Below are 25,620 nucleotides of genomic sequence, written 5' to 3'. Positions count from 1 at the left end.
TGAAAACAATATGCAGATGCAAAAAGATAAAGGAAGTAAACAAATGCACAGATTACAATTACACAAACAAGTCTTTCTTACAGCTAACAAGTGAAGGGTAATAGTAGAAAGCTTACTACTACAGGAAAAACGTGAGTTATTCAGATTTAAATTTTCTAGCTACTTTTATTTCTCAGTTTAGGAAGCAACTTTAATATCTACATACATGTCGGGGCTTCCCCAGTGGCGCAGTGGTTGAGAGTCCGCCTGCCAATGCGGGGGACACGGGTTCGTGCCCCGGTCCGGGAAGATCCCACATGCCGCAGAGCGGCTGGGCCCGTGAGCCATGGCCGCTGAGCCTGTGCGTCCGGAGCCTGTGCTCCGCAACGGGAGAGGCCACAACAGTGAGAGGCCCGCGTACCACAAAACAAACAAACAAAAAAACCAAACAAACAAACAAAAAAAACATACATGTCGTATTCTATCTAACTGTGTAATTTCTCTCTCTGAGAAAACTTCCAAAATATCTTAGTTGATGTGGGGAGCAGGCATTTAATGTAACATACATAAATAACCGCTTATTTGAAAATCAACAAATGGTGGGGGGATTAATCAAGAATCTACCATACAGAATTTAAAGAAACTTAGTTGTATATGCTCATGCTATTTACTTGAAGGAATGTGCAAAAACTCCATTTTTGGAAAGGCTCAAATTTAGGAAGTACCTGCTCATAAAGTTTTTTACATCTTATTTGTTCCTATAACTTTTAATAAGAAACTTTATCTTCCAAGAGGAGAAAATCTGGACATAAAATTCTTTAACACTGTCAAATCCTAAATTGAATGCTCTGCACTAGGTGGAAAAGTCACGGTTCTAAAATAATGTCATGTCATGACAATACAACAAAAATATCAACAGTGATAAAAATGACTCAGCAAAAAGTAATGGTGGTGATTGATGGTAATGGTAATAGCTAATATTTAATAAGCATTTTACTCCATGCTAGGCATTGTGCCAAGAAATGTATATGCACTTTCATTTAATCCTTACCAAAAACCTCTCAAGTAAGGTACTATTATTTCCATTTCATATAAGACGCAAATAAAGCTGGGTATGACTTGCCTCAGATGATACGTGGTATGTGCTGGAGCTAGAATTTTAAATCAAACAATGTGGATATAGAGCCGCCCGCCACCCCTTTCTTAACCACAACGCGCGACTCTTAAGAAGGTCCTGGTCATAAATTGATAAGGTAAGGTAAAACACTGTTAATAATAACTTTGAAACCAACCTTGTTTTTCTTAATTTTAATAAATTTTTCCCCCAGATGTTTTTGAATCTGAATAGAAAAACAAGTCCTGGTAGCCCCTTAGAAGAAACTGGACGGATGTTAAATATAGAATAAACTTTGTTCTTCCAGTAAAAACAACCCTGAAATAATTATTTTAGACACTCTTAGGGTTAATAACTGCTGAAAATAGCTTAAAAAAGAAGGCACTTATTTAATTTCGTGTATAACCAGTTCTTGATTGTTTGTGGCAATAAAAGGGAGCAGCATCGGTACAGATAACTGAAAACTATGGATATTCTAACTCCCGTAAGTAAAGACAAGGCAGGGTATCCTTGATGGAACAGAGAAGGAGCCATGCTCTCTTAAAGAGGCCTAGCAGGTTAACAGGAAGGGGTTCCCATACAAAGAAATAACAGGTTAATACGTAATATAACCAGTACATAATCCTTGTAATTCTCAAACTGGAGGAGTTAGATGAACAGTAAGTTTTTAAAAAATCCTACAGTTAAAAAAAAAAGAAAAGCAATTATTCCATTTGTGGGAGAACTTTAATATGTAGTGTAAATGTAATACTGGCTCCTCAGAACACAGAAAGAGGGGTTCTCAAACTTTGGCATGTATTAGAATCACGTGGAAGACTTGTTAAAACTTAAGATAAATCTTTAGGTGTTCAAGGTGTTAAATGAAAGATGGCCAGTCCAAATATCCAACAAGTATTTACTGAAGAGCTATGCACCTCCAGATGAGATAGCAAGAAGGATGACAACCCTCTGAGCCTAATGCTCCCTGCTAACCTTATGCGCTAGTCTTAGACAAACAACGGGAACATGAATGTCATGCAGACTTTAAACCCCTACAAATAAGCTAGAACTCCCCAAAGCGCTAAACCCACCACCTAACTACCTACCTCATTACGAGCCCTATAGAGCCAAGGGGCAGGGGTGTGGGGTATTGTGAGACAACATGGATTCTTAAATCAAGCTATCATGTTTAGGAAGAACCACAAAAACTAAAGAAACTTTGATGTTCTTGATGAATATAAGGTTCTAGAATACACAAATTCAAGAGTGCGGTATATGATTTCCACCTTACTACACAATCAGAGATGAAAATTTTAAGTGAGCTCCTCAGACCGCAGCTAATATTATTAAACATAAACAGTTAAGTAAAAAATAAAGAACAGGGCTTCCCTGGTGGTGCAGTGGTTGAGAATCTGCCTGCCAATGCAGGGGACACGGGTTCAAGCCCTGGTCTGGGAGGATCCCACATGCCGTGGAGCAGCTGGGCCCATGAGCCACAACTACTGAGCCTGCGCGTCTGGAGCCTGTGCTCTGCAACAAGAGAGGCCACGACAGTGAGAAGGCCCGCACACTGCGATGAAGAGCGGCCCCCGCTCGCCACAACTAGAGAAAGCCGTCACACAGAAACACAAGACCCAACACACAACCCCCCCCAAAAAAAATAAAAAATAAAGAACAGATGAAATGTAAAACATCTGGCCAGGTTCATTTTTAGATAGCTCCTACCACACATCAGCCAAAACAAAAAGACATATTACCTACAAGTTACAGATCTTAAATAGCTCAAACCTTGAGATCCTTAAACAAACAAAAAAACCAGGGCTTACAGCTGTAATCATAATGGCACTGTCATACCTCCTAAAGATATTAATATGTGGTCAACATAGTGGAAAGGTATCCAGCCAGTAACCATCAACATAGAAATTGGGATGTAAAGTCCTTCTAAAGTTGGTTTAAAAAGCCAGCTCAATCTGTACTCGTAGAAAATATTAAGGAAGTTTTGTGTTAGAATGAAAATCTTTTGACAATTTCATTAATGAAATGTAGACAATCTAATTGGTATTAAATGGAAATTATATATATATATACACACACCCATACACACATATCAGAGGATATGTATATTTATGATGATGCACTGATAAGGGGTTAAATTTATCTTTTAAATGTCCTTCCTGAGATGTCATTAGGAAAAAATACACTTCGAAGATAATTGGGAGTATCCAAAACAAAAACAAAGTTCTAGTCTTAGGCTACATTTCCCAGGAGTTAAGTTCTTTACTACAGTACTTCAGTGTTTTTGTTATTTTAATATGTACTGTGAAGGAGGGCAGGGTTAGCACATAGCAAGTCTCAAACATATCGGCCCAGGTATTTTGCCTACGATGCATACGTACTTTGGAAAATGCTGCAACTGACAATCACTTGCCAAAAAGCAGTTATAATAACTAACTTTTTGCACCAGTTTAAGGTGGGTGGACATAACCTCAAACTCTTTAAAACTCTTCCCACCATGTGGGCTAGTTAACTTTGGCCCAATTTGCTTTCTGGAGGAGGCTAAAGCTTGAGAGGTAATACTTCATTATTAAATCATACGTATATATATTTTTATATTTCATTATTAAACGGTATACACACACACACACACAAATGTATTAACAAAGAAACCACAAAGAACGCGTAATACACTTCATTAAAAATTTTTTAAAATAACAAGATTTCTGAATCAAATAAAAGCTGCATGATATGGACTATATTTTTGATGCTCATCCATTATAAAAACCATAAAATACTAAAATGGGATCACACTGTAACATGATATACAAATGGAGGGGGTTGACAATCACTGTTATACTGCTGAGTCTATTAAAGTGGAAATACCACTTATCTACTATATTTCCTATATGTAGGGAAAAGCAAGGATACTAGAATTCTGTAATTTATCTTATTGGGAGGATCTGAAACTACAAATAAAATTCTCAAGTGTACTTACTTGAGAACATATACTCAATGCATAGCATAAAGTTATGCTCCTGAAAGATGGACTCCAAGAAGTTGCTACATGCCAATGGGCATCTGCCTTACATATTTCAAAAGTATGACTTTAAAACGTATAAAATACCTGGAAAAAATATGGTACTGCTTAGTTACACACCCCTTGCAAAATACTGCTAATCTTAAAGCTGTCCACACAGTACGTAATTCAAAAGCTTCATTTGGCAGATGAAACTGACACCCAAAAACAGCTGTTTTGCCCCGCTGCTATATACAGTTGTGGATTTCTCTGATGAGGTTCAATTATCTAATTTCTTGTCTTCTATTCACAACAATGCTCTGTTAGTTGTCTCCTCTTCGTCCTGCATCTTACCGTCCCCTTGCCTCAGTCTTACCAAAAACACTGTAAGCAGTGCTTACTCTACCTCTTTCCCCTCTCCTTCCATCTTTCCCTCCAGGTCTCATTTCCCTTTCATGTCCCTCTTCATTAATCACTCACTTTTTCTCTTCCCTCAGTTATTTAGAATTTTAATGTTAACTCTTTTACTATTTACTTTTACTATTTTCACTATTCATTCTAAAGCCAATATAATTCAGCACAAACATGTATTAAGTTGAAGAAGCTTCTAATCATTATCAAGAAAGATATCAATCAAATCTTATACTTGGGGACACTGATTCCACTCATGTTTGCATCTGTATTTTAGCTTCCATACAACCATCTTGGGGAAAACCAGTAAATCAAAATATTAAACAACATTATCTTAACAAAAATCAAGTTATAAAGCTTGAGTCTGCTGCTCAGCTCTTCACTCTGTGACCTATTTAGTACCCATCATCATACAATCAGAACAGCAAAATCTTATTTGTCAACGTATGATTCAATTAAATGAAGAAAGGATAAAAGAAAATCTTACCCCCAATGGTACTCTCTTGAAATTCATGAAATTGGCCCTTCACAAAACGAAGCACCAGGCTCGATTTGCCAACAGCAGACTCTCCCAGAAGTACTAATTTGAACTGGCATATTTTATTTCCAGTATTTGGCCCATTGGGTCTCGTTGCTCCTCGATTAGCCATGCCCAAATTTGAAAGAAGTCCCTAATTTCAGTCTCTTAAATGAACTTCCAGGATGCAAGGTGTCAATTTTTCTTTCTGGAGGTAGAGAAACCTGTAAAAAAAACAAATATGAAGTAATCAAGTATACAAATCAGCAAAACAAAGCAAATCTTCTATTAATCACTTTGGTAAACTCTGCCTGTAACATATTATTGCATGACAATTATAACCTCTAATAGACACTGAACGTCATTTAGTTTAACTCACTACCTTTGTCAGTACTGTAAAGGCATGAGATTTGAGCCTAAAATCATGCTGTAATTTTCAAGGCTTTTAAAACATTTTAAAGCTAACCTTTATTAAAGACTCAATTTTGTGCCACGTGGTTTTAAGTACTTAACATAGCCACTCAACAATCCTATAAAGTTGACTATTACAATCCTTGAAAATGAGGAAAACAGGCACAGAGAGGTTAAGTAACTTGAGGTCACACAGTTACTGTGACAGAGCTTCAACAGAGCTGAGTTTCAAACCCTGGCAACCTGAGAGGTGACTCAAGTACTTAGGTTAAAACAGTTTTGAGTAAAATTAAGTTAATAAGTGGAAAGCTCTTAGAATAGATCTTAAAACATAGTAACAGCTCAATAAATGTTGGCCATTATTATTTGAAGGCTTCTGTTAAACGGTACATGTTTTTTGTTTATTTAACGGTAGTTTAGGAGCAACTAATACATTAAGTAGGTGGCGTGTCTGGTGCCTAAAAGACTTAAAACTGTTTTCTGATGTGCTCAAGTACATCAGACATTCTCTATGTGGTGAGTGAATTAGTGTCTTATTTAGTTATACTTTTCTGTAGTTCTGGAGCTAACAAATGTGTCATTACTTTCTATTTAACACATTTAGAAAAAACTAGCCTGAAGGGCAACTTCTATGTCTTCTACTATTATCTAAGAACGCTAATTTTCAATCTCAAAGGAATTAGGGAACTTTCAAAGAACTCTTTTCCAATCTACTCACAAATCAATCATAATAGTTTTCTTCCATCTTTAATCAAAATCTGATCATGTGCTAATAACATTAAATCTGAATGATTCCCCTTCTCAAATCACTGTTCTACTTCATTTAGATACCTAATAAGAAATTTGCCTTACCCATGAAATGAGTTTATACAAGAATCCCTCTTGACCATGAACTCATTAATAAACATATCCATGAGACCTTACATCCATGGCAATAAAATCACCTCTGCCTCACCTAAACAGCAGCTTTGAAGAGTCCTTATATTTTAGTAATACGTACTGAAATATTGACAAATGAAATAATAGGTCTGAGTTGCTTCCAAACAATGGGGGCGTAAATAAAACAAGATTGGCCATAAGATAACTGAAGCTAGGTGATGGGTTCATTACACTATTCTTCCTACTTCTGTACATTTAAAAAATTTTCTGTAATAAAAAAATGCTCCAACCCCACATCTACCCTCCTACCACCCCAAAAACATATCAGATTTGTGGATCCAATCCTGGCTAGCTATACCAATTTCTGTTGGAGCAAGTGCTTTCATTTCAAAGCCTCTATTTCCAGTATACCTAACTTTCATAGCTGCTGTGGGAAGTAAACAAGAGACTATATATGTAAAAAGTTTCTAATACAGTGGTCAACACAGAGCAGGGATTGAAAATTAGCAATTAAAGTGCCCCTTTGATGAAATAATGACCAAGTATCAATAAAAAGTCAGGTAGACTGAAAATGCACCGACACACCTTCAGATAGTACACACGATAGCAACTAAAACACTTCCCAGCTGTCTGATTACCTACAAAACAGCAAACTGAATTACTCATCAAGGACAACATGCTCCGAATTTCCACAGTCCTCCCAAAATTTCAGGGAAAACATTAGATGCCCATTAAAAAAGATTATAATTTAGCTTTGTCTTTTAATGTTTAAAGACTTGCATTATAGTTCCCTCCAAGGATCTCAAACAAAACATAACTAAATCTAATTATAAATATAGTTAGCATAACATTAAGGTTAAAAGTTACGTTTTGTAATAGTTGCATTCACTACTTAAACTTTCGTTTCACAAAAGCACAAGATTTTGCATAAAGAGCATTTTAAATCTTTTGAAAACACCTGGCATTCTAGAGTTAAAGTCCTCCTGGGTGCTCTTTGATCAAAACTAACAGCAGCTTACATTTCTGGGTACTTATTTTGTGCCAAGCACCATCCTATGAATTAGGCTCAAAGCAACCCTATGAGCTCTTTCTATTATCCCCATTTTACACTAAGAATAAAGTTTCTGAGCTGTCCTGAATTACCGCAGTGGTGAAGTACCGCAGTGGTGCCCATGTGGGTTTTTTCCCTACTAGTTATGTGAAAGGCAATTGACTGGACACTTAGGCACCACTTCAGCAAAAGACAAAAACCAAATATGTGAATTATGACGTTCAGAGCTTGAAAAAGTCTGAGTCTCAGGAGGGTAACCAGCTTCCAGGGAGGCGAACAACAGAGAACGTTTAAAGGGCTCTACCCACTGAGTGTGTTCAGCGACCTAGTTATGCCGAGTTGTTTAAGGCTGCGGTTCACCACCTTCCAACGATGAGACAAGAGTCCCTAGACAGCCCGGGTTCCCGAGCCGCCTCCTCCCTCCATTACTCGGCTCAGGGAGTCGGGGGGTAGGCGGAGCTCCCCAAATTCACACCTGCTGGAGGCCCCAGTTCCTCCTCCGAGAACACCTGAGCAACTGACACCCAGCTCCGATCCCCCGAGCAGGCAGGCCCCGCCAGGCCCCTGGGCCGTCTCTCCCATCCTCCTCCCCCGAATCCGACCTGCTTCTGGCCGGAGACCACCCCCCCAACCCCGGGCTGCCAGGACGGAGCAGGCGGAACCGCGGCCTTCGGCCCTCTCTGGCGGCGCCATCTTGAGAAGGGAACAGGGTGACACCCGTCGCTCCCTCGGCCGGTCCCCAAATCCTGGCCTCCGGAGCCCCTCGAAGGATGAGTCACCAAGGCCGGCGGGTCGAGACGCCGGGTTCGGCCCATCTCCGGTCCCGGGCCCCGACGCGCGAGAGAGAAGGGCGGAGGACTCCGCGCCGGGAGGGCCCGCGGACCACCCGGGGTCCCGACCCGCTCCGCGCAGGCGGAGGGCCGGCTCGGTTACCTGAGTCCGCAGCGCGCGGGGCCCCGGCGCCGAAGCTTCCGGCTGCAGGTCCCAGGCGGAGCCCGAGAGGAGGCTGAGACTGAGGCGGCGGTGGCGGCGCGTCTCCTCGTCTCGCCGCTCCCCTCAGACTGGACGGTGCGGGGCTCCTGCCGCGGTGCCGCCTCCGTCGGTCTCCGTCTCCGCCTCTCGCTGCTCCGCCTTCCTCTTTGCTTTCTCCTCCTCCGCCGCCGCCGGCGCTCGAGTTCCCACTAAATCTTCCTCCTCCTCCCTCCTCCCCTCAGGCCGGCCGCCGGCTCCTTCTCTAACCAAAACACAAACACACCAGTCCCAGCGCGGTAGCCACTTCCGCCGCCCGGCACCGGCCTCGCCGCCACGTCGCCGCACGTCGCGGGCTACGCCCCTTCGTCACTTCCGGTCGTTCCCCGTCCGCCCGTTCCATCCGCTCCACCGCCCCCTCTCAGAGTCTTAAGAGTCCGGGCTGGGCCGCGGGGCGGGGCGGCCGCGTCACGTGACCCTAGCGAGCGGAGGGGTCGGCTACGGCCGCGGGCCGCCTCCCCTCCCCCGTTTCCCCGGGGCGCGCGCGGCCCCGCCCCCGCCGGCGCCATTGTTATCTGGGCGGCGGTCTGTGGCTCTTCGTGACCGAGGGCGGGGACGGGGCGGGGGCACGCCTTGGCCGGCCTGCTCTAGGGGGAGCCCAGGAGAACTTGGGTTTGTTGCTCCCAGCCGGTGCGGGGCGGCGAAGTTCTCTCTGTGAATATTAGCTCCCAGTTCCCCTTACCCTACCTCTGCAACACCCCAACCCTGCCAACTCAGCTAAGGGGCTTTTTTGGGGGGCTTTTCTAGCACAAGAGAGCCTTCCAACATGTCCCTGGGGATGGGTGGATAGGTACGGGTCATTTACTCCAGGGAGAAGGATGCGATTCCCCCCCGCCCCGAAAATTGTCTTTAGGCGGGGACGTTTTGAATAATAACTTGCTTTTCTTGAGAGCCTACCTGTTTTGGGTGCGAAGGGGCAAGTTATAAAATAATAGGTAGCTTTTACAAAGAATTTCCCGTCGCGGGTTACTGCACTAAACGCTTTACAGGAATTATCCCATTTTCTTCCTACGCTATGAGGCTCTCACTCTGAAACTAGTTCTATCGTCCGCCTCCCTACATTGGAATATTACCTCCCCAAAGTGGTCCTCGCCGCTGTCTAGCACAGCGGCTGGCAGCCAGGAGTCTTCAGTCGTGGCTGTGGAATTCACGAATGTGCCGTGCCTGTTTTACAGGTAAAAGAATTTGAGGCACAGAGATTGTGTAACTTGTCCAAAATCACCGCGGAGTAGGTGATGAAATTGTGTTCTAACCCGCAGGCTGGCTCCAGAATCTGAGTTCGTAAGCACAATTCCAGTAAAAGAACCCAAGACATTCATTAACCTCCATTGCAGACCTACTTAAGGCAAGCTGTTTTGGCTCCATCTCACACAACAGTCCCTGGCTGGGCATCTGAAACAAAACAAAACAAAATTCCTTTCGGAATTTGGTAGAATGTTAAATTGATTTTTCCTCAGGATGAGGGTTGCTTTTTCAGTTTGCTGTTTACTATTTATAGCCCTGCCGTGAGGCCATCAGTATTGATTGTCTAGATGTGTACTTGGCCTAAGGTATCCTGTAGGTGCTCAGTCAACATTTTGCAATGAAGGTGATTTGAACCCTTGAACAGCCAGCCTTTCAGATCAACCTCCCAGTTACTAACCCCAAGAATATTATGTGTCATGTGCAAACGGTGTCTGTGGCACTTTATCCCAAGAGGTGGTTCCAATATGGTATGTTAGTCATGGTGATACCTCTTGGACAATCCCAGGAAGAATAAGGAAATAGGATATGTCACATCAGTTTTGGCATGTCAACAGTATGCCCCAAACCAAACCTATTCCATCCCAAACGTGCTTCTGCTTGGTGACTGATATTAACAACCTCCCAGTCACCTAGACTTGAAAGAGCAGAATCATCTTCAGCTCTTCGTTGTCCCATTCTGTCACCCAAAATTCTCTAATCCCAAATCTAAGCTCTAATCCCGAAGCCTGGGCCATGGTAGTATTTGAATAAGCTGAAATTAATGCACACTCCTGCCTTTTCAACCCATTCTTTACACTTTGGTCAGTCACTCTCCTACTCAAAAATATGCAATTGCTAAATAGAGTACAAAGTTCTTCAACTCTGGTCCCAACCCATGTTTCTTTCATTCTATTTCTAAAGCCTCCCTCTCCCCAAACTCTTGCCTTGTGACCTAATCATACCAGTCTACTCTGTGTTCCCAGAGTGTCGCCTGTGTGTTTCCATCTTGACATCTTTGATTACTTTGTTCTCTGCACCTTGGAATACCACTGCCTCTCATCACTACAGGTCTTACCTTGGCCAGGATGCCAGCTCCTCTGGATGGCACCTGAGGCTACTTCTACTGGATTTAGTGATCTTTTTCCTGTAGTTTCATGATACTTTACTCTCTGTAATAGTTCTAATATGTATCTGCCTTATTTTACAGTTAGAGAGTAACTGCCTAGACTTTCCTCCTCAGCCTTTCATTCCCATTAGGATTTTAAAGTTCTTAAGGACCAGGACCATAATTTATTCATGATTTAAATTCCTCTCAGAGGAACTTTGATTGATATAATAGGGACTCCCCAAAATTTGTGAGCTTAATTGTATTTTTTTTTTTTTTTTTTTTTTTGGCTGTGCCATGCAGCTTGTGCAATCTTAGTTCCCTGACCAGGGATCAAACCCTGCCTTCAGCAGTGAAAGCACTGAGTCACTAACTACTGAACCGCCAGGGAATTCCCGAGCTTAATTACATTTAGAATGCTGAGCATTTGACTTAAGTCCTCACAGATAACGCCTGGATGCTGAAATTTATACATTGTTAGGAACTCCCCATCATTGTTCTAGGGTATTGCTTCCTCATTCATTTCTTTCTACCAATTTTTAAAATATTTATTTATTTGTTTATTTTGGCTGTGCCGGGTCTTAGGTGAGGAACACAGGATCTTTGTTGCGGCATGCAGACTTCTTAGTTGTGGCATGCATGTGGGATCTAGTTCCCCGACCAGAGGTCTAACCCGGGCTCCCTGCGTTGGGAGCGCGGAGCAGAGTCTTACCCACTGGACCACCAGGGGAGTCCCACTTTCTACCAATTTTGTTTTTTTAATTCACCTCCTTCATGAGGGAATTCCTGGCTTTCCAGAGGTTAGCAGCGCTTTCATTGCTGGGGCCTGGGTTCAATGGTCGGAGAACTAAGACCCTGCAAGCTGCCGGGCAAGGCCAAAAAAAAACCCCAAGTCTCTGTATTCATGAATACATTCTACAGTATTTTAGTTTAGTCATAATGTTTGCCTGTGGAGTGCTGCTCCAGTGGCTGGTACCTCTAAGATCCAGTAGTAATTTTGGAGAGATGGAAATGCCACAGTGAAGCTTTGCTCTTGTACTGCCACTCACAATAGGCCTGTGGTTTTTTCCCCTAACCCTGGATAACTGAGGAGGACTGATAATTGGATACATTCTAGTAGCAAATGGGAGATCCTACTGAAACCGTGTGACTTGGAGTGGGACTTGAACCCACAGGCCGGGACCCAAACCCAGCCAAAACCCAGATTGGGACTCGAACCCATGGTCTTTTAACAGAGATCACACCTAGTCTCGGGACTTAATGAAGCTCAGGTTCTTGATGTCTCATCGCAGAAAGAATTCAGTGAGAGACAAAGTGATAGGTAAGAAGTGGATTTATTTAGAGAGAAACACACTCCATAGGCAGAGTGTGGGCCATCTCAGAAGATGAGAGCAGCACCAGGGTACGGGGGTTGTCAGTTTTTATAGGGGTGGGTAATTTCATAAGCTAATGAGTGGGAGGAGTATTCCAGCTATTTTGGGGAAGGGGTGGGGATTTCTAGGAATTGGACCGCCGCCCACTTTTTGACCTTTATGGTTGATCTTGGAACTGTCATGGCGCCTGTGGGTGTGTCATCAGCTTGCTGATGTGTTACAATGATCGTATGCTGAGGCTCAAGGTCTAGTGGAAGTCGACTTGTCCGCCATCTTGGACCTATTTGGTTCTAATCTGTTTATGTCGTGTCCTCGGGCTATGTTATTCTTTTAAAGGTTGTGCCCTGCCCCCTTCTCTCCTGTTTAACTACTAGGTGGTAAAATTTCTTAAGGAAGCTACTAAATGGATGGAGCCTAAATAAAGTCATGCAGAACTGAATACTGCCCTTAGTGCTGCCTTTGCCCTCAAATCTCTAAACACCGACTCAGGAATTCCCAGCACCTTGCATCTCTCAATCATCCACAACACTCCATGTCTTCTACCTTCTCCTCCAGGAAATCTTTCCATTGTGTAGTTGAAGAATGACTCTTTGCATAGATTGTAATGAATGGTAACATTTACTTTTAACTGGGACTGTCTGCAGACAAACTGAAAGGTAATTCTGGCATAAGGAATGGTAGGCATGGTGGCAAGGCAGTGAGAAAAAGGCTATGGAAACTTGAGCTATTCAGGTTTAAAAGCTAGTGTCTTTGCAGGGCATCATGAAAGCCTCAGCTCAATGTCACATACCTAAGGGATTTCTCAGCCATCAATTCTAAAGTAGCTTCCCTCCATATCAAAGTGTTCTGTTTTCTTCATGATACTCATCACTCATCATATGAAATGATCTTATTTATTGGTTTACTTGATGGTTATCTATCCCTACTAGAAAGTAAATTCTATGAGGTAGGGATTGGCTTAGTCCATTGCATTCCCAGAACTGACACAAAATGAGGACTCAGTACTGTAGATATTTGTAAACAAAAGAATCGAATGAACACTTATACAGACATACCTTGATTTACACACAATCAAGTCATTTAAATTGCTTAGGGGGAGAAGAATATTTATATTACCTATCTAGAAAATTACAGTACACTGTTTTTACAAATGTAAAATAGTATCCCTTAACCACTTTTTTTTTTTTTTGTGGTACTCGGCCCTCTCACTGTTGTGGCCTCTCCCGTTGCAGAGCACAGGCTCCGGACGCGCAGGCTCAGCGGCCATGGCTCACGAGCCTAGCCGCTCCGCGGCATGTGGGATCTTCCCGGACCGGGGCATGAACCCGTGTTCCCTGCATCGGCAGGCGGACTCTCAACCACTGCGCCACCAGGAAAGCCCCCTTAACCACTTTTTAAAAAAATTTTGGATTTTGCAAGTTTTTCATGAGGCTTTCTTAAAAAAGTGGAATCTCATAAATTTCATTCAAATTCTAAGCAAGGTGTTCTGTATCCCCTATATGTGTAGAACATGACAAATATTCACCAAATACACATTCATTAAAATTTGAGTTAAAAGAAAAATCCCATACTTAATTTTGAGTTCGCCACATTATTTTAAAAATTCAATATGCATTTTGTGTAACGCATTTCAAATTTTAATATATTTACTTGAAATGCTATTTAAAGCCTATTTATTGAAGTGTGTTTTCAGAGACTTTAAGATGTTTCTTACCACAGCTGCCAAATATAGTAACTTTACAGAATTTTAAAGGATGTCTTAAGCGCTGAAAGAACTACATGCAGTGTGCATGTACTTTCACAAGGAAGGATCTAAAATTGGTGGTCACCACCAGAAAGAGGGTTATTTATTCTCTGATCGCCAGTAAAATTTAATAGGCCCGTGGCCAGGAGTAGGCCCCTGGCTGAACCCATCCTAATGGGACTGCGTTGCTTGGGAAACCAAAGAGAAGTTTGTGGTCGCCTGCTCTAGAGCCCAAGACCACATCCTTCAAATTTTCCTGCCCTCCAAATCTACTAAAGAAGGGGGAAAAAATAGAGAGGGAATAAGGGAGGATGGGGGGAATGAGGGAGAGAGAAAGAGGAGAGAGTGGGGGAGAGGAGAAAGAGGGAGAGAGATGGGCGTGGTCCTGCCCTGGAAAGAGCTGCGCTCCAAGCCCCGCCCCCGTTTCCCAGGTAACCGGGTAAACGGACCTCCCTCTCCTTTTCCCCAGTGAACTCTGCTAGGTGTGAAGTGGCGGGCAGGAAGCAGTGGGCAGGGAGTCCGAGTGGAGATGTGCTCTTTCGTGAGAGTGGGGTCCCCCAAAGGGTTGGGGCGCTCCGAGGGATTGGGATCTTCCCTCGAGCCAGGTGCAGCTTACCCCTTAGGGATGAGTGCCCTTGGAGGAATGAGGGTATCTGAGAGGAAATCTCCCCTGAGCATGGACGTGGCACTCACCCAGGAAGGACAAGATGACTTAGGAGAGAGAAGGGTCTTCATGGGAACAACATCTCCCACAGAGTTGGGGTTTAGAGTGGGATTAGGAAAAGAAGATTCTCCATGCAGTAATAAATATGAGGAGAGGATGGCTTCACAGGAAACAAAATATCCATCGAGCAATGGGCTTGATATAAGATTAAAAAGACAGAATATTTCTAGGACTTTCATGGACGGGAGTAATTTAGGAGTCAACAGGGTCTCAGCCTCACAGGAAACAAAATTTCCTCTGAGAATGTTGCCAGGAAGAGCGAGTTTAGAAAATGAGCGTTTTCTGGCAGGGTGTTGTCCTGGAAGGGTAACACAGTCTCCACTGGGCCTGGTGTGTGCAAGTCCACATGCTCTAGGGAGCAGGAGATGTCTTGTGGCTGGTGACCCTGAAGAGTTAGGGGCTTCGGTGGGGAAGCAACCTACTTTGGGTATGGAACCTAGACAGGAACTGGAAAAAGAGTCCACCTGTGTGGTGATGAAGCCCAGCATGGAGATGCAGCCTCCTGTGGAGGTGGACATGGGGTTCCCCCAACCAGAGGATCCAGATGAGACTAAGCCTACAGAGCCCCAAATGGTATTGGTGATAGAACCTTCTGAGTGCCAGTTGGCTCAACAACCTGAAGAGCAAAGGGAGGCTGAGAACATTGAACCAGGAGTAGAACTTCCAGATCGCATCAGACCCATATACTCTGGGAAATTTTTTGATCGGTTGCCTTGCTGGCCATGTGTAAGTTTTTTCCTAGTACTTTCCCTAGGAACTATGTATAGCCATGTCTCTATCAAGATGATAAACTAGTGAGACTTGTTTGGATTTGCAGAGTCAAATTGCAGAGACTTTGTTGAGATTCTGATATTCCTTTCCCAGGAGACTCTTTCCAGCTGTTACTTTGTCCGATCTCCTCTGACTCTGCCTCCTCTTCTAATGTCAGCTTTGTTTTCTGTGCACACAAATGGTTCCTCTTGATTTCTCCCTCCTTTCTCCTTTGACCTACATTTCATTCCTCAATCTGCATTTTCTCAACCCTCCAACTGCAATACATGCTATATCCTAATACTCATGTACTTTTTTCAAAAACAGTTTGCTTTTTCTATTCATTATTCTGTGAGTTATTTATTGTTTCAGCAAAGACTTGTGGTGGTTCTTATTCTGGGTCCAGGGCACTATCAAATGAAAAGCACATGATTCTAATCCCATGGGTTTAGGCTCTCACTCCAATGTTGGAGACAATAACTAAACAAATATTATATAGATGTCTAAATGCATAGAAAACAAATTCTTCCTTAATAGAAGTACACTCTAAATATGAAGTGCAATGGAAAGTTTGGACAGTTTTTTTGGATGAGATAGGAAAGGCTTTACAGAGCAAGTAATATTTCAGCTAATTTAGAAAGGTGTCAGTATTTGTCAGATGGAAACAGTTGGAGCATCTTGGACAAAGAATGGCATAGAGTATGACCAAAGCTTCTTGTGTTGGGAGGTATAAGCAATTCTGCTTAACCAGCATGGTGGTAAGAGATGAAGAAGAAATCTAAAGGTCCAGAATGCAGGGGTAAAACTTATGGGTACAGAAGCAATGGTGGATCTTCATGAGGGAAGAAATAAATAAAATTTGCCTTTTGGAAAGATAATTCTGATATCAATAATAATGGTGGACTGGAAGGGGAAGATATTGGATGACAGGAAAAAGTTAGAAGGCTATTTCAAGGTAATGATGGCCTGAAATTAACGTAGAGTTGGAAAGAATTGGAGAGGAGAGAGCAATTCTGAGAACCTTTTAGGAGATGGTATTGTTAAGAATTGCCATCCAGTTGTGGATCTATGTGGTGAAAGAGAGGGAAGTTGATGGATGACTTAGGAGTTTCTAGGTTGATAATGAGACATCTTCTGGTTTGGTGACACATGAATATCTGGTGTTGGCCATCCTGAGTTTCAGATATTTACAGGATATCAGATGAAAAAGCCAGGGAGACAGTTGGAGCCATGGGTGGAAATAGGACAAAGAAGGTCTAGGCAAGATCTTACCTTGGGAAACACATGAGATGATCAGAGAAAGAAATGTCAACTAGGTGAGTTCTTGAGGACAAGGATTTTCTCTTATTTATCATGTAGCTTCATGGCACATCACAATGTCCAGCTTATACTGGTCATTCAGTAAATATATGTTTGATAAATGGAAGGAAGGCTGGATGATTAAGTGGGAGAAAAAACAGTCAGAGAAGAAAGAAGTGAGTCTGAGAGGGTGATATTGAGCAGCATAAAGGGAGCATCCTTAAAGTATTCTGGGAATAAAGGAGACATTAGAGAACACAATTCTGCTGAAGTGGTTACAGGGATTCTGCAGAACTTTTTTTTTTTTTTTTTGGCATCTGCAGACTTTTGTTCCTCTTGGGAGTCAGGGTGTTCTTTTGTCTTTGACCCACTTTACTTTCTGGTTCCGTTATTGGATTTCCCCAGCCACTCTCTTCTCACTTGACCATGCCTGCTTCTCCTTTCTGGATCGGTTCTGCAGTCTACGGGTCTATGGCTTCAGACCTGATCTCACGCACGAGCAGAAACCAGCTTCCGGTTTCCAATACAGGCAGTTCTAAAACCTCTGCTTCCTGCTACCTCTCACGTCCTGCTTTCTAAATGTGAGAGGACAGGGAAGAGAGCTTCAAGGAGAAAGTGACCAGCAGTGTTAAAACGTCTCTGATAGGGTAAATAGAATAAAGATGAATTAGCTTTGGGCATTAAGGGAATTAGCAACATAGTGAGAATGCAGATTCCAATATACTGAAGAGTGAAATTAGAATTGGAGAAAACTATTGTAACTTTTTTTTTCCCTTAAGAAGTGTGACAGTGAAGAGAACAGAGTAAAGATTCCATTTAGGAATAATTTTATTTATTTAGTGAATCAGTAGGGGAGTTTGAGATAACACAAACGAGATAATGGGTGGAACCAGACCCCAGATAAGCAGGAGGGAGTGGAAAAGTGATCACAGGCCAGAGGAGAGGTTAGCCTAGACTAGAAACAAGGTTCCTTTTAAAATAATTTTTTTTTTTTTTTTGAGCTACGCGGGCCCCCCACTGTTGTGGCCTCTCCCGTTGCGGAGCACAGGCTCGGGATGCGCAGGCTCAGCGGCCACGGCTCACGAGCCCAGCCGCTCAACGGCATGTGGGATTTTCCCGGACCGGGGCACGAACCCGTGTCCCCTGCATCGGCAGGCGGACTCTCAACCACTGCGCCACCAGGGAAGCCCTAAAATAATTTTTTAAATATTAAAATATCTACTTTCACTCTAAAACAAAGATAATAACATGGAAAATTTAGAAAACAGGAATGAAAACACAATAATCTTATCACCCTAACACTATGCCTACTGGCACTTTGCTACCCTCACATTAATTGTTAACAGTGGCTTTACTATATCAACATCACTACCCATGGAGCTTTGCAGGTATTAACTCTTTACCGGTGAGGAAACTGAGGAAAATTAGATAATTTGGCCAAAGTCTTACAGCTAAGAAGTGGTAGCCCCAGGATTTGAAGTCACCACTTCCAATTTAAGAGTCTGAGTTCTAGACTGTACTATACTTCCCATGACACTCTTCTCCTAATTCATTTTTATGTAGTTGTTACAGCAAGCATAAAAATCGTCTTGAGTTTTCACTTACTATTATTTAATAAATTTTTCAGTGTTATTACAGAGAACTTAAAAGATGTTTTAGTGATAAAAGCAATATTTCTTTAAGCCCATATATGATTCTTTAGATAACTCATTCCCTCTCTTTTTGGACAATAGATTTTTTTTCCAGATTTTTCTGTAAAAATAGTCTATGAACTTCTTTATGTATATGTCTTAGAATATTTCCTTAGGATAGAGTTTCAACAGAAGCCAAAGGATGAATCTTTCTCTAGTTCTTGTTGCCAAATCCCTTCCTAAAAGATTGTACCACTGTTTTAAAAATTAATAATGATTTGTAAGTCATTGTTTTAATTCACATTTCTTTGAATTATAATGAGATTGAAAATTGTTTCATATGTTTGTTTTCATTGTTTTGGTTTTTTTTTTTTTGATCATTAATAACACTTTCTACTCGTTAATAACACTACTGCTTTCCCATTTATGGTAGTGATATAAATTTATTTTAAAATTTATTTTAAAATAAATTTAAGTGTTTGTTTTTTTTTTTTTTAAAAAAAAGGTGAATCAATATAAGGGAGAAAAGTACGTAAACAACAGCACAGATGCTACTTAGATAAAGTGATATCATGACAGTGGTACCAAAAGGACTGACATTTAGGAAACAATGACCTAAAGCCCACAGGCCAAATCTGGCCCCCCCGCCCATTTTTGTAAATAAAGTTTTATTGGGACATGGCCACAACCATGTGTTTATGTATTGCTTATGGCTGCTTTCATGCAACAACAGCAGAGCTGAGGAGTTGCAAAAGAGATCATATGACTCACAAGGCCTAAAATATTTACTCTCTGGCCCTTTACAAAGTAACAAGTTTCCTGACCCCTGACCTAAAGCATCACTCATTCAAGCTAGTCAAAGGAAAAGACAGAACTTTGACGCTCCGCGGCATGTGGGATCTTCCCGGTCCGGGGCACAAACCCGTGTCCCCTGCATCGGCAGGCGGATTCTCAACTACTGCGCCACCAGGGAAGCCCTGGTTTTTTTTATTCTTATATCTGGTCATCTTGCTCAACTCTGATTGGTCTTAATTGCTTATTATTTCTTTTGGATTTGCTAGGTAGACAATCATATTGACACTTTTGTCTTTCCTTCTTTAATATATATAACTCTCATTTCAATTTCCTATCTCACTGCATTGCCTATGATCAATAATACAATATTGAAAGGTCGCTTTTCAGACTTTAATGGGAATGATTCTAATGGTTCACCATTAAGTATTATTTTTGCCATATCCATTCCCAGTTTGCTAACTATGTTTAAAAGTCAGGAATTGAGCTTGAACTATGAAGAGCTTTCCCCATGTTTGTTGAAATATATCTTTTCTGAATTAATATGGTTAATTTTCTAATAGCAAACCATCTTCATATTTTTGGGCTAAACCCTACTTGGTTGTAATATATTATTATTATAATATATTCTAGGATTTGATTTGCCAGTTTTTTAGTGGAATTTTTGCATCTATGATCCCATGTAATATTGGACACAGTTTTCCTTTTTGCGTTATCTTTCTTGGAGTTCGGTATTAGGGTAACGCTAGCACATGAAAGAATTGAGAAGCCTTCCATATTTTCATTTTCTTTATGCTTGTAACAGTTTAGATATTGTGTGTATTATCTTCTTCTCGTAGGCTTAGTGGAACGTGTACAACTGAAAGGAAAAGAATAGGAGATCCCCAGCATCCTGATCAAGGGATGGGATGGTGAAGTATTTGGTGCCCCTGAGTTCATCCAGTTTCAGAGAAGGCAAGAAGTTCATTTGGGAGAGGTCAAAACCCATTTTCAAGTATGACAGTGAGCAGAGTTCAGATGGAAATACCTATGTGAAGAGCCTGCTAAAATCAACCTGCGAGGACACTAGCTTTTCATCAGGGTGCACTCAGGAAACCGTCGTCTCCACGAGAGGCCGTTCCAGTGTTGCGGGGAGGGGAACAGATGCATCTCACTGTAAGGCCACTCATCCTGTGGTTTGAAGTTGCTGCCCAGAGTTGGCTGCAAGTGAAGGTCTGCTCTGATGGATTTATGAGACCCCATTAGGCCTTCTAGTCCTGCTGGTAAAACAGTCATTGGTATAGCAGCAAGGACCTGTATTCAGGAAAAGCCAAGAAATGGTGGCCCAAGAGGAGATTTTTGGAGTGCTCTTCAAGAACTAAAGAGTCTGATAAAACGAGGTCCTCTCTGTGTAGACCCTTGAAAGGGCTCTTGGACAGCACTCTGGTAGAGATCAAAATCTCTCTAATGGTCATTTGTCCAAGACATCCTGACACTGTCCCTTGACTGACATTAATACACTGACTATGGCAGAAACCTTGGGGTTATTAAGACTACACCACGGAACCTTACAAAGCACATTGATAAATGGTATTGAGGCCTAAAGTACAAAGAGGAGGAAGGAAGGAAAGTTTCAAAGAAAGGTTTTAAAAAGATAATATTGTCTACAATGACTAGGCAGTATGTTAGGCGCTAGGGCTACAAAGATGAAAAATGATACAGTACTGGCTTTCCAAAAACCTTACAGTCTAGAGACTCGAGACCAATAGACCAATGATTTTACAATGTGGTAAATGTCATGCAAAGGGATGCCTTATTTTTTTCCTCTTCTACACAAAGAGACCCTGATAGCTATTTGGGGGATGGGTAGAGGCAAAGGGGTCACCTATTTGTAAATCTTGTGAGAACCTGATAGTCATGCAAGCCCTGATACTCAAAAAAAAAAAAAAAGTCACAAAGATTCATTTTGTCTGAATTTGCAAAGAGCCAATCTCTGCAGAATTCTGAGAAGTGGGTGGTTTTATTTGCCTAACGGGTTCAGGGCCTTCTGGGCAGAAAGATTGATGCCATCATTCCTAACTTTTTTGCTGAGATATTCCGAGTTAGGGATATCTATGAGTAAAACAGAGTGATCTTGACCAAGGGAGAGATGGGAGCATTATGCCAGCCCACAATGAGTTTGGAGAGTGGATGATTATGGGTCAGTGGGTCTTCAGCAGCTGAAAATGGTCTCATATCAACCTTCCTGAGTTGACTTGAATCATACTTGGTCACTGAAACCTGTAATATTGGGGACCAACTGATGAAGTGGCCAAGGGAGGTGGCACTGATGTGGCTGGGAACTGAGGAAGGAGGTGCCTGAGTGAGGAGGTGGTCAGTGCAGTTGGGAGTTTGATTACAGACAGAGGGCCTGAGCAGATAAGTAAAGACTGAGGACAGTAGAAGCCAGGTTTCTTACTGGTAGAGAAAAAACTTACTAATACGAAAAGGAGAAGGATAGAAGGAATCCTGTTGTGTTGGATTGTGATTGGAGGTATTGGTGGAAACTCATGGTATATCTATGTCTATGTCTATGTCTATATCTATATATCTATGTCTATATCCATGTCAATATCTAAGCTAGATACATTTAACTAAACAGAGTATCATAGAATTGATATAGATGCAAATGTGTGGGGTGTGTATACACCACATATTTCCTAGCTCCATCCTCTAAGAGGATCTAGAAACAATGTTTACTTAGTAGCAATGAGCACACCTGAACTGGGATCTTGATTTCTAAATATCATTCTCTACTAAAAGGAATCGGGACTCTTTGGGGGAATGGATGACTCTAGGGCTGGTGTAGTACGCTATGAACTTGGAACACCTTTGAGAACTAAAAAGTACGAGAATGCTCAAAGAATAATGCAGATATGTCAAAGGGGTGCAGAAACAAGCTTGAAGGAGTTCCCAGTGGCCCAAACTGTTATACTTTGAGCACTGAATAAAATTAACGTTGAATAAAAGGGGAAGGGAGGGAGAGATAAATTAGGAGTTTGGGATTAACAGATACACACTGCCATATATAAAATAGATGAACAACCAGGACCTACTGTATAGCACAGGGAACTATATTCAATCTCTTGTAATAAACTATGGAAAAAAATTGAAAAAAAAATAACCAAATCACTTTGCTGTAAACCGGAAACTAACACAATATTGTAAATGAACTGTACTTCAATTAAGAAATTACCATTGAATAAAACAGAAATCCATGAGCCCATACTGATATAAATACATGAGTGATTGAAAAAATAGCAAGAAAAAAAATTTACTTGCAGTATAGTGCAGATGGAATGATGGAATTAGAAAGTCACCATTTGGCAACCATCATATTAGTAACGATTTAGGTCAGAGTCATCAATGGATATTAAAACAGTAGGTAAAAGTTTAGTGAGGAACTGGATATTTACACAGAATAATTTTTAAAATTGATGCATAGTTGATTTACAATGTTGTGTTAATTTCTGCTGTACAGCAATGTGATTCAGTTACACATATAAATCTTTTTTATATTCTTTTCCATTACGTTTATCAAAGGATATTGAATATAGTTTCCTGTGCTTTACAGTAGGACCTTGTTGTTCATCCATTACATAGAATAATTATTGATTACAAACTTTACAGTGGAGAAACCTAGCTAGCTTTACCTTCCTTTAGTGATCAAAGTTAACACTATCAGGAATAGGACAAATCGACAGTGTGTGCTTCCTGATAGAAAAACACAGCATTGTTTCTCTGAAAGCCCTGTCAAAAATGTATAACTTTCATTATAAGAGAACACTAGTCAAACCCAAACTGAGGAACATTTAACAAAATAATTGACCTATACTCAAAAAATGTCAAGGTCATAAAAGACAAGTGAACATTAGGAACTGTTCCTGACCAAAGAAGACAGAACAGACATGACAAGTAAATGCTATGCATGTGTGCTGGTTACTGAGGCACTTGGATCCTGACTCCCCTCAAGAGGACCTGCTGGGTGGGGGTCTGGGCCGGGGTCGGGGTTGGGGGGAGAGTGTAGCTGGTTGACAGCCTCCACCTGCTGCCCCATGGATCCCCTGCAGCATTCCTTCACCAGGCCACACTCCCCAGGACAGAGCAAGGCAGGGACTCTAGAACTGAACTTGTCTGGCCAACACAGATTCCTTTAATGGGAAACGTAGTCTCAGAGACCACACACTGGCCTGGCCAAAGTGTTCTCAGAACTGTGCTGTGGCCTGAAGCTCTTCTTAATACTTCCTTCCTGCTCTCCCTTCACAGGTGACATGGTCTGAAAGCTCTCCCTGCCTACCCTCCTCCTCCCCCTTCATCTTTCGCAGGTGTTTCCCTTCATAAGTCTCTTGTATGGCTAATGGGGGTGTCTGGTTTTCAGAGGAACCAAGCACTCACGCTGTGACCTTGGATTTACTCCTTTTTCTAGACAGGACTGTACTGGGGCAACTGGTGATATTTGAATGTGGTCCTTATATTAGATACTAGAATTATATCCATGCTAATTTCCTGACTTTTGTGGCCTGTAATTGTTTTTTTTTTTCTTAAGATAATAAACCATGAGGAAAAAGAAAATAAAAGAGGACACAACAGTTTAAAAATTTCAATAAATTTTAGAAAATAGCAAGATGGAGACATGGCCACTGATTTTGCAGGGGGAAATGAAATATGAGGGAAATCAGGTAGTAATTTCCACCAGAAATGATCCCATTTGCCTGGAATAATCCCTGAGAAGCTCAGCCCGTGGAAGAAGATGTAGTAAAACTTGGATCTGAAAACCGAAGGATTGGTTGAAGGTCCAAATTCAGTGTAGCTGGGTTTCCAGTTCCCCTGGTCCATTCTATGCTCCCATGATTCCCACCTCTCTCCACCAGTTCCCACTCCGCTCTACCAAAACTGTGGATTTATTTTCCCAAAGTGGCTTTTGGAGTCAAAAGACTCCAAGCCCAAGATAAGGCAGGAGGGCAGCTCCAGGCTGAAAATGGGATGTTAGTAAGTAAAAGTGTAGTTTCTGTAGTGCAGTTTCCCTGGCTTCCTCTCCCAGCGGACCCTTCAAGGGCCAGCAGCCGGGGGTAAAGCCCACCCTCTCACCAGTAGGCAGTGACTAGAGAGACAGGAGGGCATGATGGATAAGAGTGGAGACTCAGAAGCCAGCCTGCTTGGGCTCAGATATCTGCCAATATATGAGCAGTGTAATCCTGTTACTCAACCTCTCTGTGCCTCAGTTTGCTTACGAGGGAGATGATAATAGTACCTACCTTGTGGAAACCATTATGAGTATTAAATGAAATAATACATAGGAAGCCCTTAGAATGGTATCCAGCCTATGTGATGTGCTTTATGATCGTCAGTTATTAGTACCATTATTATTAGTCTCTGGAAATTCTGAATAGCCTAGAGGAAAAAAAAAATTTATACGGGGACTCTACCAAAATAAAGGCTGCCTCATTAACTGATCATCTTATAGGAAAGCCTGAGAGTCAACAAGCCCTGTAACACACGGAGCTCCATAATCATCTCTGTGGAGTCTTAAACTTTGTGATGATCAGATGCCAGCTTGAAGAGAGGGGCCGAAACAAGCTAACAGAAAACCCAGAGAGAACAGGGGAAATGTAAGCACACAGGAAAGTTATTTGAGAGATAAAAGACGTTGCATTCGTAAGACAAGATTGGAACTTTTAAAAGAACAGCCAGAAACTAACACAACATTGTAAAGCAACTATACTCCAATAAAAATTAATAATAAATAAATAAATAAAAATAATAAAAAGAAAAGAACAGCCAGAGAAGAAGAAATGACATTTTAGAACTTAAATATAAGTTATTTAGAGAGTCTAAATAAAAATTCAGTAGAGGATTGAAGGATGAAATCAAAGACATTTCCGAGACATTAAAACAAATGCCCTTGAGGCAAAAGGAAAAAGACTCAGAAAATATCATTGTTCCCTTTCTCAGGTTAAGCGGTCCCTAGGATCAGCAGAGGTCCCCCCTTTAGAGCTGAGGAAGTAGAACTTAAGGTGACTGTTAAAGCTGCTCTTAAGTTCTGTCCTGGCTCTGCATATACTTGATTCTCATTCTTATTTCTAGCGCTCTTGCAGCTGTTTCCCTTCTATTTGATATTGTTTATAGATTTTCTGAAAGCCTTCATTGCTTTCTTCTGCTTAATGAAGCATTATGCAGTAAAATATTGAGAAAACAGTACAAAGAAGAAAATAAAAGCACATGTAATCTCACCACTCAGAAATGGCGATCACAACTAACAACTTGTTGTCTATGGTGTTCTGTGCATATTGCAGATAGAGATGTGATTCTTTGAATTTGTATGATGCAAATTTATGTCTTTGTTTTAAATTCATGAACATTTTCCTATACCGTTAAAATGATTTATATACATCATTTTAAATGATTCCACGATAGCATATCTTTTGAAGGTACCATATTTTATTTAACCATTTGCCTGTTGTTATTTAGTGTGTTTATATCCATATAATGTATAGATAGTTTATATCTATATAATATATCTATTTAGTATGTTTATATCTATATAAATAAAACGAAAGTTCATTCCTTGTCTCTTACT

At 41.5% G+C, this 25,620-nt stretch overlaps 2 protein-coding genes across 3 annotated transcripts in view; one reads left to right on the top strand and one right to left on the bottom strand.

Annotated features, from left to right (window-relative positions):
- Positions 1–8,661, bottom strand: part of RAB5A (RAB5A, member RAS oncogene family) — a 29,988-nt gene extending 21,327 nt beyond the window's left edge. The window contains exons 1-2 of one of the 2 annotated variants that reach the window (XM_028490224.2): positions 8,288–8,661; positions 4,984–5,237 (exon numbers count right to left, since the gene is read on the bottom strand). In XM_028490224.2, coding sequence (XP_028346025.1) covers positions 4,984–5,146 — 163 coding nt within the window. In that variant the 5' untranslated portion in view covers positions 5,147–5,237; positions 8,288–8,661. The remainder of the gene's footprint in view (positions 1–4,983; positions 5,238–8,287) is intronic. The other variant, XM_024115186.3, reaches the window with a different exon arrangement.
- A 5,697-nt stretch (positions 8,662–14,358) lies between these two features.
- EFHB (EF-hand domain family member B) overlaps positions 14,359–25,620 on the top strand; it is a 47,692-nt gene continuing 36,430 nt past the window's right edge. The window contains exon 1 of the mRNA XM_007110756.2: positions 14,359–15,279. Coding sequence (XP_007110818.2) covers positions 14,359–15,279 — 921 coding nt within the window. The remainder of the gene's footprint in view (positions 15,280–25,620) is intronic.

This window comes from Physeter macrocephalus, chromosome 1, assembly GCF_002837175.3.
Source record: "Physeter macrocephalus isolate SW-GA chromosome 1, ASM283717v5, whole genome shotgun sequence".
Taxonomy (NCBI): Eukaryota; Metazoa; Chordata; class Mammalia; order Artiodactyla; family Physeteridae; genus Physeter; species Physeter macrocephalus.
This window is presented reverse-complemented; position numbering and strand designations above follow the sequence as displayed.